This window comes from Natator depressus, chromosome 3, assembly GCF_965152275.1.
Source record: "Natator depressus isolate rNatDep1 chromosome 3, rNatDep2.hap1, whole genome shotgun sequence".
NCBI lineage: Eukaryota > Metazoa > Chordata > Testudines > Cheloniidae > Natator > Natator depressus.
Window position 1 is genome coordinate 183,503,238 of NC_134236.1, and position 12,779 is coordinate 183,516,016.

Here is a 12,779-nt window from a genome sequence, read left to right on the forward strand (position 1 = left end):
ACCCTAAAATATATATTTTTTTAATCTCATGTTTTTTAAGCCAATTACATGGTGTTTTGGGGGTGGGCTAATGACTTTTCAGGAGTTGGGGTTGGTAATACAAGCTAGAACTCTTAACAGATTTCAAGAGAAAAATACCTTTTTAACTGATAAGGAAGAATCTTCCTGAGAAAACATGTGTAGGAAGTTAAATGTTCAGAAAAGACCTTCAATTTCACAGTTGTTTCCTAAGGAAAAGATAACCAGATTTAAGAGCTATTTGCACAGTAAAGGTTTACTTTTCATCAGGAAAAAATATGATCAAAAATATTACCAGCACAGTCACAGTATCTTCTGTAATACTCTCAAACAAGTGAAGCATTCCTTCCTCCAAAGGGCGAACATAGGATGCATTTTCATGAAGATACTGTGAGAACTGAATACAAAGATGTTTAAGTGGCGCTTGCTAGTAAAGATTACAAACTGCTCAAAGCTGACAGATGAATATTTAACATTAATATAGCACTTGTCATTGTGAAGGATCCCAAAGTGCTTCACAAAAGGTATACACCCCTACTGATGGGCAGCCATCTCTGAAAAGCACCATACCCTGCACTATTTTGGAGAGGAAATGACACTGGAAGCAAATTCTGGTCAGGGATACTGGAGCAAATCCCTTAGAAAAGGAAGATGGAATTTTTAAATGGCTACGCACAGCAGTCAGAACCTCTATCTCCCTAAAGCTCACTTACAGAAAAGTAATGAGCTGCCTTAAAAGCAAAGCTTCATTAAGAACCCTTTAAAAAAAGCTGTTATGACAACTTCCCCTTCAAAGAGGTCTCCTTTAGAACAACAGTGCTTTTAAGATGTGCATTCTTATTAGGTTATGAACCCATGATGATGCATAAGAATAACACCGGCTTTCAACTGTACTGACAACACAGAATTTTTAAGCAATTTATTCTACAAATTCTGACTGAAGCCATGGTAATTCAAGCTATGAATCTGAACCTCAATGAATTGAACTCATGTCTGTAAGTATATTGATCTTTTAACTATGCTCTCTATTGTTTTTTAATAAATTTTAGTTTAGTTAATAAGAATTGGCAGTAGCATGTATTTGGGTAAGATCTGAAACATAACCTGGGAGGTAATGTGTCCGATCCTTTGGGATTGGTAGAACCTGTTCTTTTATATGATGAAATAAGATTTACAGAAATTTTCATCATATCTGACATGGGTACGTGGATGGGGGCCTGAGGCTGGATCACTATAAGGGAACTGTGTTGTTTGGACTTCTGAGTAACCAGTAAGGTAGTAAAGAAGCTGTTTGTGCTAGTTTGGTGAATCTAGGTATTGGGAATATCCACCAGTTTTTTTGGGATTGTCTGCCCCATTCTTCGCAGTTCACCCTAACTGAGTGACCACAGCTGGCTCCCCACTAGGACCCCGTTCACAGCATTGCAGTTATACCCAGAGGTGCCAATTGTGAACAGTTTGAGATAAAAGAAAAGGAGTACTAGTGGCACCTTAGAGACTACCCAATTTATTTGAGCATAAGCTTTCGTGAGCTACAGCTCACTTCATCAGATGCATTCAGTGGAAAATACAGTGAGGAGATTTATATACACATAGAACATGAAAAAATGGGTGTTATCATACACACTGTAAGGAGAGTGATCACTTAAGATGAGCTATAACCGGCAGGAGAGCGGGGGGTGCAGTGGGGGAGAAAACCTTTTCTAGTGATAATCAAGGTGGGCCATTTCCAGCAGTTAACAGGAACGTCTGAGGAACAGTGGGGGGTGGGGAAATAAACATGGGGAAATAGTTTTACTTTGTGTAATGACACATCCACTCCCAGTCTCTATTCAAGCCTAAGTTAATTGTATCCAGTTTGCAAATTAATTCCAATTCAGCAGTCTCTTTTTGGAGTCTGTTTTTGAAGTCTTTTTGTTGTAATATTGCGACCTTTGGGTCTGTAATCGAGTGACCAGAGAGACGGAAGGGTTCTCCGACTGGTTTATGAATGTTATAATTCTTGACATCTGAAGCACTCCCAGCTATCTTCAAGACACCACTGACTTCCTGAGGAAACTACAATCCATTGGTGATCTTCCTGAAAACACCATCCTGGCCACTATGGATGTAGAAGCCCTCTACACCAACCTTCCACACGAAGATGGACTACAAGCAGTCAGGAACAGTATCCCCGATAATGTCATGGTAAACCTGGTGGCTGAACTTTGTGACTTTGTCCTCACCCATAATTATTTCACATTTGGGGACAATGTATACCTTCAAATCAGCAGCACTGCTATGGGTACTCGCATGGGCCCCACAGTATGCCAACATTTTTATGGCTGACTTAGAACAACGCTTCCTCAGCTCTCGTCCCCCAATGCCCCTACTCTACTTGCGCTATATTGATGACATCTTAATTATCTGGACCCACGGAAAAGAAGCCCTTGAGGAATTCCACCATGATTTCAACAATTTCCATCCCACCATCAACCTCAGCCTGGACCAGTCCACACAAGACACTACGGTGCTAATAAGCGATGGTCACATGAACACCACCCTATACCGGAAACCTACTGACTGCTATTCCTACCTACGTGCCTCCCCAGCTTTCACCCAGACCACACCACATGATCCATCGTCTACAGCCAAGCTCTACAATATAACCGCATTTGCTCCAACCCCTCAGACAGAGACAAACACCTACAAGATCTCTATTAAGCATTCTTACAACTACAATACCCACCTGTGGAAGTGAAGAAACAGATTGATAGAGCCAGGAGAGTTCCCAGAAGTCAACTACTACAGGACAGGCCCAACAAAGATAATAACAGAACGCCACTAGCCATCACTTTCAGCCCCCAACTAAAACCTCTCCAACGCATCAAGGATCTACAACCTATCCTGAAGGACGAGCCATCGCTCTCACAAATCTTGGCAGACAGGCCAGTCCTTGCCTACAGACAGCCCCCCAACCTGAAGTAAATACTCACCAGCAACCACATACCACACGACAGAACCACTAACCCAGGAACCTATCCTTGCAACAAAGCCCATTGCCAACTGTGCCCACATATCTGTTGACAACTGTGTCTACATATCTATTCAGGGGACACCATCATAGGGCCTAATCACATCAGCCATGCTATCAGAGGCTCGTTCACCTTCACATCTACCAATGTGATATATGCCATCATGTGCCAGCAATGCCCCTCTGACATGTACATTGGTCAAACTGGACAGTCTCTACGTAAAAGAATAAATGTACACAAATCAGATGTCAAGAATTATAACATTCATAAACCAGTCAGAGAACACTTCAATCTCTCTGGTCACTCGATTACAGACCTAAAGGTCGCAATATTACAACAAAAAGACTTCAAAAACAGACTCCAAAGAGAGACTGCTGAATTGGACAGCTCTCCTGCTGGTAATAGCTCATCTTAAGTGATCACTCTCCTTACAGTGTGTATAACACCACCCATTTTTTCATGTTCTGTGTGTATATAAGTCTCCTCACTGTATTTTCCACTGAATGCATCCGATGAAGTGAGCTGTAGCTCACGAAAGCTTACGCTCAAATAAATTGGTTAGTCTCTAAAGTGCCACTAGTACTCCTTTTCTTTTTGCGAATACAGACTAACATGGCTGCTACTCTGAAACCAGTTTGAGATAGTTTACATCGCCATTGCCCACGCCATTTCTGTTCTGTGGATAAATAAAAAAATATCAGGCTTCATAACTGTCCAGCTGGAAACTTACACAACTACTAAATTCACTTAAATTGAATTATGCAGACCTGCTCTGCACAGCAATTTTAGACAAGGGGCCATTGCAAAATGCCATTTTGTGTTTCAATGATTTTCAAACCAAATGTGTTCAATTCACAAGTAAAAATGAGTTTCTTCTCCAATAGTCAGCTCTGCAAATTCACCATGGACTCAGAGTCAAGCTGGGTCTTATCTGCCGTCATATCACCACCAAGAAAGGTTCTGTGGGGCACTAGGCCCCCAAAGATATCAGTATAGTGCCCTGGTCTTCAATGTGTTTGCATAGGTGTAAGTGACTGGAATGTCAACAATTCTTGGGATGTAGAAGACCAAGTACAAACAGCTTACACACTCAGCTGAGTTGCCTCTGCAGTGGTGTAAGGATTTGTAAAAAGGAAGAATGTGTCATTTAAGTCAGTAAATATGGCACTGAACATACAAAGGGAGCAGATCATCTATGAAAGATTGTGCTGTTACTACACAGTCACTTTTCAGAGTATAACTGCACTTTGGAAGTTAAATTAACACTGCACTGTACATAGAGGAATGCAAGTAAATCTGATGTTAAACGTGTCTGACTTTGTAATCTATTTTCTGTTCTGCTCCTGAAATCTACCACAGAACCAATTATTAAAAAGCTAATTCTTGTACGTCGAAGTGCAGAGCTATTTAATTAACAGTACTAGCAACAGTATTAGCGACCTTAAGAGTGGAGAAGTTGATAGCTTGGGTACTAAGATAAAAGTTAAATACTTTGGAATATATTAGAAATCCAAACTATTAGATAAGAAGGCTAAAGAATGGAAAAACCTTCCACAATTACAGTAGTCAAAAGTAAACTGGATTGTCCAACCATTTAAGTGCTATTCTAGACACTGAAGTTCTAGGACCAACATCTCAGAGCAACAACAGCTCTGGATTATAGCAAAGTGTGGTAGACAAAGTTCTTTTCTGAGCTTTGTCCCATAGAAAGAAACAGACAAATCACATGGAATATGCTCAACAACTCTGAACAATGTATTATGCTGTAGGAAAAGATTTTATTGAAGGTAGTAGTAGTTTTTTCTATACAGCCCCTTCCATCTAAGGGCTAGTCTACACTGGCAATGCTAAAGCTTTAACATGGCTTGTGTGGTCTCAAAAAAAAAAAACCAAACAAAAAAACCCCCCCACCTCCACAAGGGGTGTGGCTCCCAGAGCTGGTGCACTGTCTACACTGGTGCTTTACAGCCCTGAAACTTGCTGCGCTCAGGTGGGTGTTTTTTCACACCCCTGAGCGAGAAAAAGTTGCAGCGATGTAAATTGGCAGTGTAGACAAGTCCTAAGAATAGCTCAAAGCACTGTATGGACACAAAGCTTTATAATCCCTCTAGAACATAAGGATGGTTAAACAGACAGGTAGCCCAAGATCAGACAGTAAGACAATGAAAAATTTGGGAACAGAGTCCAAAAGTTAATCTTATGTGAACCATAACACTTGTACCTCTAACATTTCTAAATTCTATTCCCTTTTAGTTTCCTATTACTGAGATGTAAATGTATACAATTAACTAGGCCTTTCTCAGTCCTCACATTCTTCTCATCCTCATGTTCCTCCATTTCTCAAAATATTCTTATAGCATCTATTAAAAGGAAAGGACAGCTCTCAGGTAGTGTAATACTTAGATATTTGAAGGTTGGCTATTTCATAAATGCAATTTAGTTTGGCTTCTATGCTTCTAGCAGAGCCTTGTTTTGACTATTGCATTGCTCATGTACTAAAAGCACAGGCAGGGGGAAAAACAGGATTCTTTACAACCATCCCCTCTCTTGCACCCAAAAGATTCCTGTCAAAGCAGTGACCCTCTGAAGAAAGACTGCTCCTTCAGAAATTCTTAATGCTTCTCTAATAAGGGAAGGATAAGGTGTTTCCCATGAGAGTGATCAGAGGAGATGTCCTCTGATCAGGAACAGGCCAAAGTATAAAAGGTAATCAAGTTTCTGTACAATATTAACTGAAAAATCAAGTTTACCTTCTGATTTAATGGCGATATAGTATCCGTGGCAGAATCAATTGGAAAAATCTGGACTCTCTGTTCCATGTAAGTATGAAAGTTCAGAAGAGCAGCCACAAGATCCTGAATGAAAGCTAAAGCCTGACCAGCAATGTCTCGCAACTTCAGCTTTAACACAAACAGTTACAGTTGGTATATTTCAGTTACAACAAATACAATCTATTTAAATGGAGACCTTAAAACAACTACAAAATTGCACATAATATCTCAAGAATAGTTTTTTAAAAAGTCTTTAACTTAAGACAGTATATTCCTTTTCATGTAACCTAGTTTCCTGGTGGTGCTTTACTGTAGATGTGTCCTGTGACCCTACCTTCAGAACTCATTACCAACCACCCCATTTTTTTTTTTCTTATTCTGTCCTGTCTAGACAAAATCTAGGTTATAAAATGTCACTGTTTGTTGAGTCTCCCCAAAGATAGTACCTCATACATTTCTTTATTGTCTATTTCCCTAACCTACCCCAAACACTCCACTCTCCTCCTCCTATTTTGGTGTCCCCTGTGTATTTCAACCAGTGCAATTACAGCAGAACCTCATTAATGCATTAAAACTACAGGTGCAAAAATCTGCCCTGAAAACAGATTTTCAAGACTGTAGATTAGTGACCAACCAATATGGATCTGTTTCTGTACCAGAGGCAGGGTCAGAGATTGACTGACACCATATTCCCACAGGCCACTTCAAGTTCAGTCAGGCCCTACCACTCAGCAATTGCCGGCGCTAGACTATCTCCATCACAAAACAGGCCAGTGGCAGCCATCTATTCACTCCCAGCTTGGCTATGGCCACAGAGACAGTGAATGAGCCCATTCTCTTCAGAGATGCTCCTGAAGAGCAGAGGGCAGTCATACTAATCTTTCTAAAGGAATCCCTGCATGCTGCAATCAGGAACCTTCATACTACATCCAGTGGTTCCTCTTCCCTTCCATGACCCTAGAAGGGCCATGGAAGCAGCATCAACCCACATCCTCAACAAAAGCACCACCCAAAAACAATAGCAGTATAACCACCAGTCAACTGCAAGTGGACTTGCTCTGATCCAGAACTTTATGATACATGAGGGTGAGGCCTCTGGGCAACATAGCACTCCTCCACTGGGCCTGCTCAGAGCACAGAAGTGGAACTTGAATGACCTGTGTTTTTGTAAAATGAAGAGGATTTGAGGAGGGAATTGCACTGAAGTGTAATAATAAAAACAGTGCAGCCGAAATAGCCTACTGGCTTATTGCTCAGAGTCAGGCTCAATAGGATATTTACATTTTTGTCTTCAACATTCATATTTCATTTATGTAAAAATAAACACAATAGACTTTTACAGGTTAAGCCATGTAAGGGTATTACTTACCTGACATCTTCTATTGTGTAATGGTATATTAAGAGCATTATATTGACTAGATCCTACAAGCCAAAAATTGACAGTTACACATACAAATAACAGAGTCATGTTTTTACATTAACTTCTTGTGGCTGTCTAACAATGAAATCTGAGAAATTTAATGTTTAGTTTGCATTACTGCAACGTCACTGAGTTTGCCAAATTTGTTTATTTTAAACAAAAATTGTAGTGGATACCAAACAGTATATACCTGAACAAAAAATCATTTGATTTTAGAAGGAGTCACATTGAATGTCCCCACATTAGCATCATTACTGTGACCAAGTTATGGCTGAAATGGCACTTTCATTCTAATTCTGGATTTTTAATAGGGCTGTCGATTAATCGCAGTTAACTCATGAGATTAACTCAAAAAAATTTATCGCAATTAATCGCACTGTTAAACAATAGAATCCCAATTGAAATTAAATATTTTGGATGTTTTTCTACATATTTTATTTATATATATATATATATATATATATATATATAAAAAATATTCTGTATTGTAATTCAAATCAAAGTGTATTTTATTCTTGATTACAAATATTTGCACTGTGAAAGATAAACAAAACAAATAGTATTTTTCAGTTCACCTCATACAAGTACTGTGGTGCAATCTCTGTGTTGTGAAAGTGAAACTTACAAATGCAGACTTTTTGTTACATAACTGCATTCAAAAACAAAACAATGTAAAACTTCAGAGCCTACAAGTCCACTCAGTCCTATTTCTTGTTCACCCAATCGCGAAGGAAAACAAGTCTGTTTACATTTACAGGAGATAATGCTGCCCTCTTCTTATCTACAATGTCATCAGAAAGTGAGAACAGGCATTTGTACGGCACTTTTGTAGCCAGCATTGCAAGGTATTTATGTGCCAGATTGTGGGATTACAAATTGGCAATTTGTGCCAATTGACCTAATCTCATGAGAAAAGAGAAATCATGAGGGAAAACTCTAAGCTCCCCTTGTAGGCTTAATGTCACATTTTGGAAGCCCAACCATCAAAGATATCACAGACCTCAATAAGAAGAGCATGCATGCGTTGAAGAGAAACACATGACAAATATATCTCATGTCCAAATGTTAAAGAGAGCAACAACTGATTTCAGTTTAGGCAACACTGACGTGGGAGAGCAAGGCCAGAACTGTTTTCAAAGCATGAGATGGTGAATAAGCAGTAGACTGGGCAGGAAAGTGAATTTCACCTCTGAAAAAAATCTAAGGTTTTGGGGAAAAGATGTGTCCGCCAAAAAGGCCAAAAACTTCAAAAATTTTTGCAGGAAATTACATTTCTGTAATATATTTCATTACAGGACCACCAAAATGTCCCCACTAAGTGAATGTTTTGATGTTTCCAAAACAAAATATGTTCCCTGGGAACTTTGGCTTCATGGCAACGCACCAGACAAGCTGCTGGGCATCCTGGAAGCAAGGGCTCCCATCTCCTGGGCATTCCACTAACCCGTGGCAGCCGACAAACACAGCTGTGGAGCAGCCAGGTCACCAGTTCCTCAGCAAATTTCCCACCAGGCTGCCAAGGAGCCAGAGCCCGACTTCAAGGTTTGGGAAGCTAACTTTACTAAGCCCATTACTTGTTCCACTGTGGATGATGGCTCAAAGGATAGGCAAAAGCCCTTCAATGCAATTCTGTTACTACTGCTGCTGCTTCTTCTCCTCACTCTCTTTAAGCACCAAGACCTGCTCTATGGGGAACAGAGGGTAACCTGCTGCCTGACCAAGAAGTCCTTTGTGACCCAGGCCATACGTTGCCTAGGATAAGGTGAGAATCCTCCAAAACATTCTAGGACAATTCTGCTCTCCTCTGCTTGCCTGGGCTCTCTCCCTTAGAATCATAGAATATCAGGGTTGGAAGGGACCTCAGGAGGTCATCTAGTCCAACCCCCTGCTCAAAGCAGGACCAATCCCCAACTAAATCATCCCAGCCAGGGCTTTGTCAAGCCTGACCGTAAAAATATCTAAGGAAGGAGATTCCACCACCTCCCTAGGTAACACATTCCAGTGTTTCACCACCCTCCAAGTGAAAAAGTTTTTCCTAATATCCAACCTAAACCTCCCCCACTGCAACTTGAGACCATTACTCCCCTTCTGCTGGGGAGCCTAGTAAAGCATGCCAACTGCCCCTTCAACATGAAGCTACAGGAGAGATGCAGAAGCTGAGCACTTTCTGACCCACACTTTGTCCTTTTTCTTTTTGGCTACTTTGCAGCAGCTGTGGCAGGGGAAGGGAAGAGAAGGGGAAGGCTGACTCAGGTCAAATTCCATGTCAAAATCCCAAAGTATTTTTTCAGCAAAGAGAGTTAGGCTGAATATCTGGACCTGGAGGGATAAAAAGGTACAGTTGTGAAGCCATCTTAAAAAGTAAAAAGGGTCTGCTACAAACAGAGGGCTGCTTCCTGCTATTTGCTCTACTGGGAGGCAGCGAATTGTGGGTAGTGTCAAGAGAGAAATGTAGTCCTAACCTTGCCAAGTCCAGGTTCCTAACCCTGCCCAGTCCAGTCTCCACACTCAAGGGGAAAGGAAGAAACCCACTACTGGATATGCTAGAGAATGTGAGAAATCAGGGCCTTACTTGGGATATGCAGAGTTCAGTTTAGATTTGCCTTTGTTGCTCGGCTTTAACCAAGGACAGATTATTCATGGGAAAAGGAAGTCTACATTTACAACTGTTAATTCATTGGGTGTTTCATTTGTTATGTGCTTGAAAATTGGTATGTTAGTAACACCAGTAAGTACTTCCAGCTAGGACATATCCTGGCAAAAGAGTGGCTTAGCATGTCACTGGGGGTGATGGATGCTGAGACACTGCCCACTACTACTGCATCAAGTTTTTCTGTGGGATCCTCAAGCCAGGCTATTATGCATTTGAGAAACTGCCACTTGACATTGAGATTTTTTTTCCAGGTAGTACTCTCCTCCCATCTAAGCAATGACCTATGTTAACAACTGTACTCTCCTTGCCTAACAGAACCCTCTTAAATATGACTGCCTAAAGAGCCATCCATGGGAGGGCCTTGCTAAATTAACAGAATTATCCTCTCTTTTTATAATATTCTGTCCAAATTAAGTTGATCAGATGGTAGGTTATAGGAGAGTTTAAGACACCCTCTATATAGAGCTTTAAGTTGTATTTACCACACAATTAATGGCTTTATATATTTAAAGACCACTAAGTTTGAACAGAAGTGCCACCTAAAAACATTACATATATCGAGCATATAAAGCACCACTACAAGTAGCTGTAATGGGAGACAGTTCAGCTTCCTGGTTTTTTGGGGCCTAATAGCTGTTTCATTCACAAGGTGGTCACTCTTTCCACAGGAATGCCCAAATTAAGACAATTTTAAGGGGAGTGGGGGGAATCAATGAAATACCTACTTGTGTCATTGAAAGGTACTTTTTCATTGATTATGCATAAAGAGTCATCCAATCGCATACCCAAATCTGCATGAAGGTTCTTTAACTGCTGCTGGCTGGGTAGAAAAACAGGGTAACATTACAAACCTTGTTTAAGGAAATCAACAACATTTCAGTTATACCTTAAGCTGTGGTCCCGTGTTTTAATACTGTCCACATTTTTCCAGAGTTTTTAAAAGAGCAAAAGAGCGAAATATGAGTAAGGAGACACAGGATAGGCACAGCAGGACTGACATTTAACGTGATCAGGATTTTAAAGTTCTTCATTTCCCCCTCCCAATACAATGAGAGATGCACAGAAAGCCAGAGGGCTGAATAATGCATTCCAAGAGTCAATTTATTGTCAAAGTAGCCTTTAAATTATTTCTAAACTGTATTACATACACTATATGAAAACTTAATTCAGTTCCAAAGTATGTCATGTTTAGAATCCTTTTACTTCTCCAAGTCAAACAACCTGCATTATTTCATCCCACATTGAGTGAGTAGTGGATAATTCAGGTAGCTACAAAATAGATTTATTTGTTGCATAATTGTTACAGAAGTGCCACAAGAATTTCAGAGTCCTATATTTAGTGTCCATAATCTAGTAGCCTCTACTGCAAAGCAAAGAGCTCTGTAAAAATAATTATTCATATTTCTACTCAGTTCAGATGAGCCTTCACCTGTATTTTGTTCAACTGAAATGTAATAGCTGTTATGAATTTAACAAAGACAAGTCTATGAGACAAACATTGATCACTGCTAATACCATACAGTAAAAGATTCTACCGAGACATTGTACACACACGCCATCAATAACTTAACTTCTGTAAAAACTTATTTCCAGGTGTTACTTGTAACTATACAAGTTACAACATTTCAGACAAGTGTCTCTTCTAAGATGACAATATCCCTCTAAAATAACAATTCCACAATTTTTCACAACTACCTAGCATTTTTGCTGAAAAAAAGAACACTGAACTAAAGAGCTCTGCGTAACAGGATTTTAACAACATGTGCAAGAGCTGCTGTCTTGTCAGATATCAAGGAGAATGGATAGAGAGATCTCTAGGAGAACACAGTAGCTGATCAACATGTAGAGATGAGATCAATTTATTTCCTCTTCCTAGATAAAATCAAAGTGGCCTTGATAGCCGTGTACTACTGTTACTTGTGACATGAAAGTAACAGAGCACTAAGTAACTCTCAGTTTTACCAGAATGAGTATATAACAGCTGTGTAAGATTGCTGTAGGAATGCAGAGCAATCACTTCTCTGGTTGGTTTACTTTAAGAAAAATTAAAGAAAATTTATTTTTAACATATGATAAGAACTTACCATTCTTCCGCTCGAAATCTACACTCCTTAGCTTCTCTTTCTAGTGTCTGAGATTTGATCTTTATGTAAAAAGAACAGAACCCCATAATGTAAGTACTAATACATGCAAAATGTTTTATTTCCAAAACTTTTTAGGCATTTTAGTAAGTATGATTGTAAAACTTACTTCTAATTTGGTTTTATCATTCTGCAGTTTTTCTATGGTATCAATGTATTTCCGGGTTAAACCATCCACCACTGCTTGATGCTGGGCAGCATCTGTTTCCAAAATCTCAAGTCTATTTTTCAGCTCAGCTTCCAAACGTTTGTGCTGCTCATCTGCTTCAAAGAACTACAAATGAGAAAAAGGAATTTTCTTATCCGAAATAGTCCTTTTAATCCAATACTGTAAATTATGTCAATTCATATGGACACCATAGACTCTTACTAGTGAAGGCAGATTTTCACAAGCTGTAGGTTCTTATGCCGCTTTACTCTGTAGTTACTTATGTGGCCCTCATCAACATAGCATCAGACTGCCTCATGAGGACTATAAATCTTGGAACACCAAAGGACCATTGTCCACTGTATTGTAATACACTATTCAGAATGTAGCAGCTTTAAATAATAATCTTGGGGGAATTCTGCACCAAAAAATTAAAAGTTCTGCACACAATATTTTAAAATTCTGCAAATCTTATTTGTCAAAATAACACTACTTAATCACACCAGTTTCAATTATTTAGGTAATTTATTTCAAAATACCTGTCAGCAAGTATGTCTGTGATAATATAAACACACAAAAATTCCCCCAGGAATAGAAAGTTAAAGGAACCCTTA

At 39.6% G+C, this 12,779-nt stretch overlaps 1 protein-coding gene across 3 annotated transcripts in view; it reads right to left on the bottom strand.

Annotated features, from left to right (window-relative positions):
* PPP1R21 (protein phosphatase 1 regulatory subunit 21) overlaps window positions 1-12,779 on the bottom strand; it is a 62,282-nt gene that overhangs the window by 30,840 nt on the left and 18,663 nt on the right. For all 3 annotated transcript variants that reach the window (XM_074949444.1, XM_074949445.1, XM_074949447.1), the window contains exons 5-11: window positions 12,127-12,291; window positions 11,961-12,019; window positions 10,602-10,696; window positions 7,173-7,225; window positions 5,783-5,932; window positions 314-415; window positions 139-227 (exon numbers count right to left, since the gene is read on the bottom strand). In XM_074949444.1, the coding sequence (XP_074805545.1) occupies window positions 139-227; window positions 314-415; window positions 5,783-5,932; window positions 7,173-7,225; window positions 10,602-10,696; window positions 11,961-12,019; window positions 12,127-12,291 (713 nt within the window). The remainder of the gene's footprint in view (window positions 1-138; window positions 228-313; window positions 416-5,782; window positions 5,933-7,172; window positions 7,226-10,601; window positions 10,697-11,960; window positions 12,020-12,126; window positions 12,292-12,779) is intronic.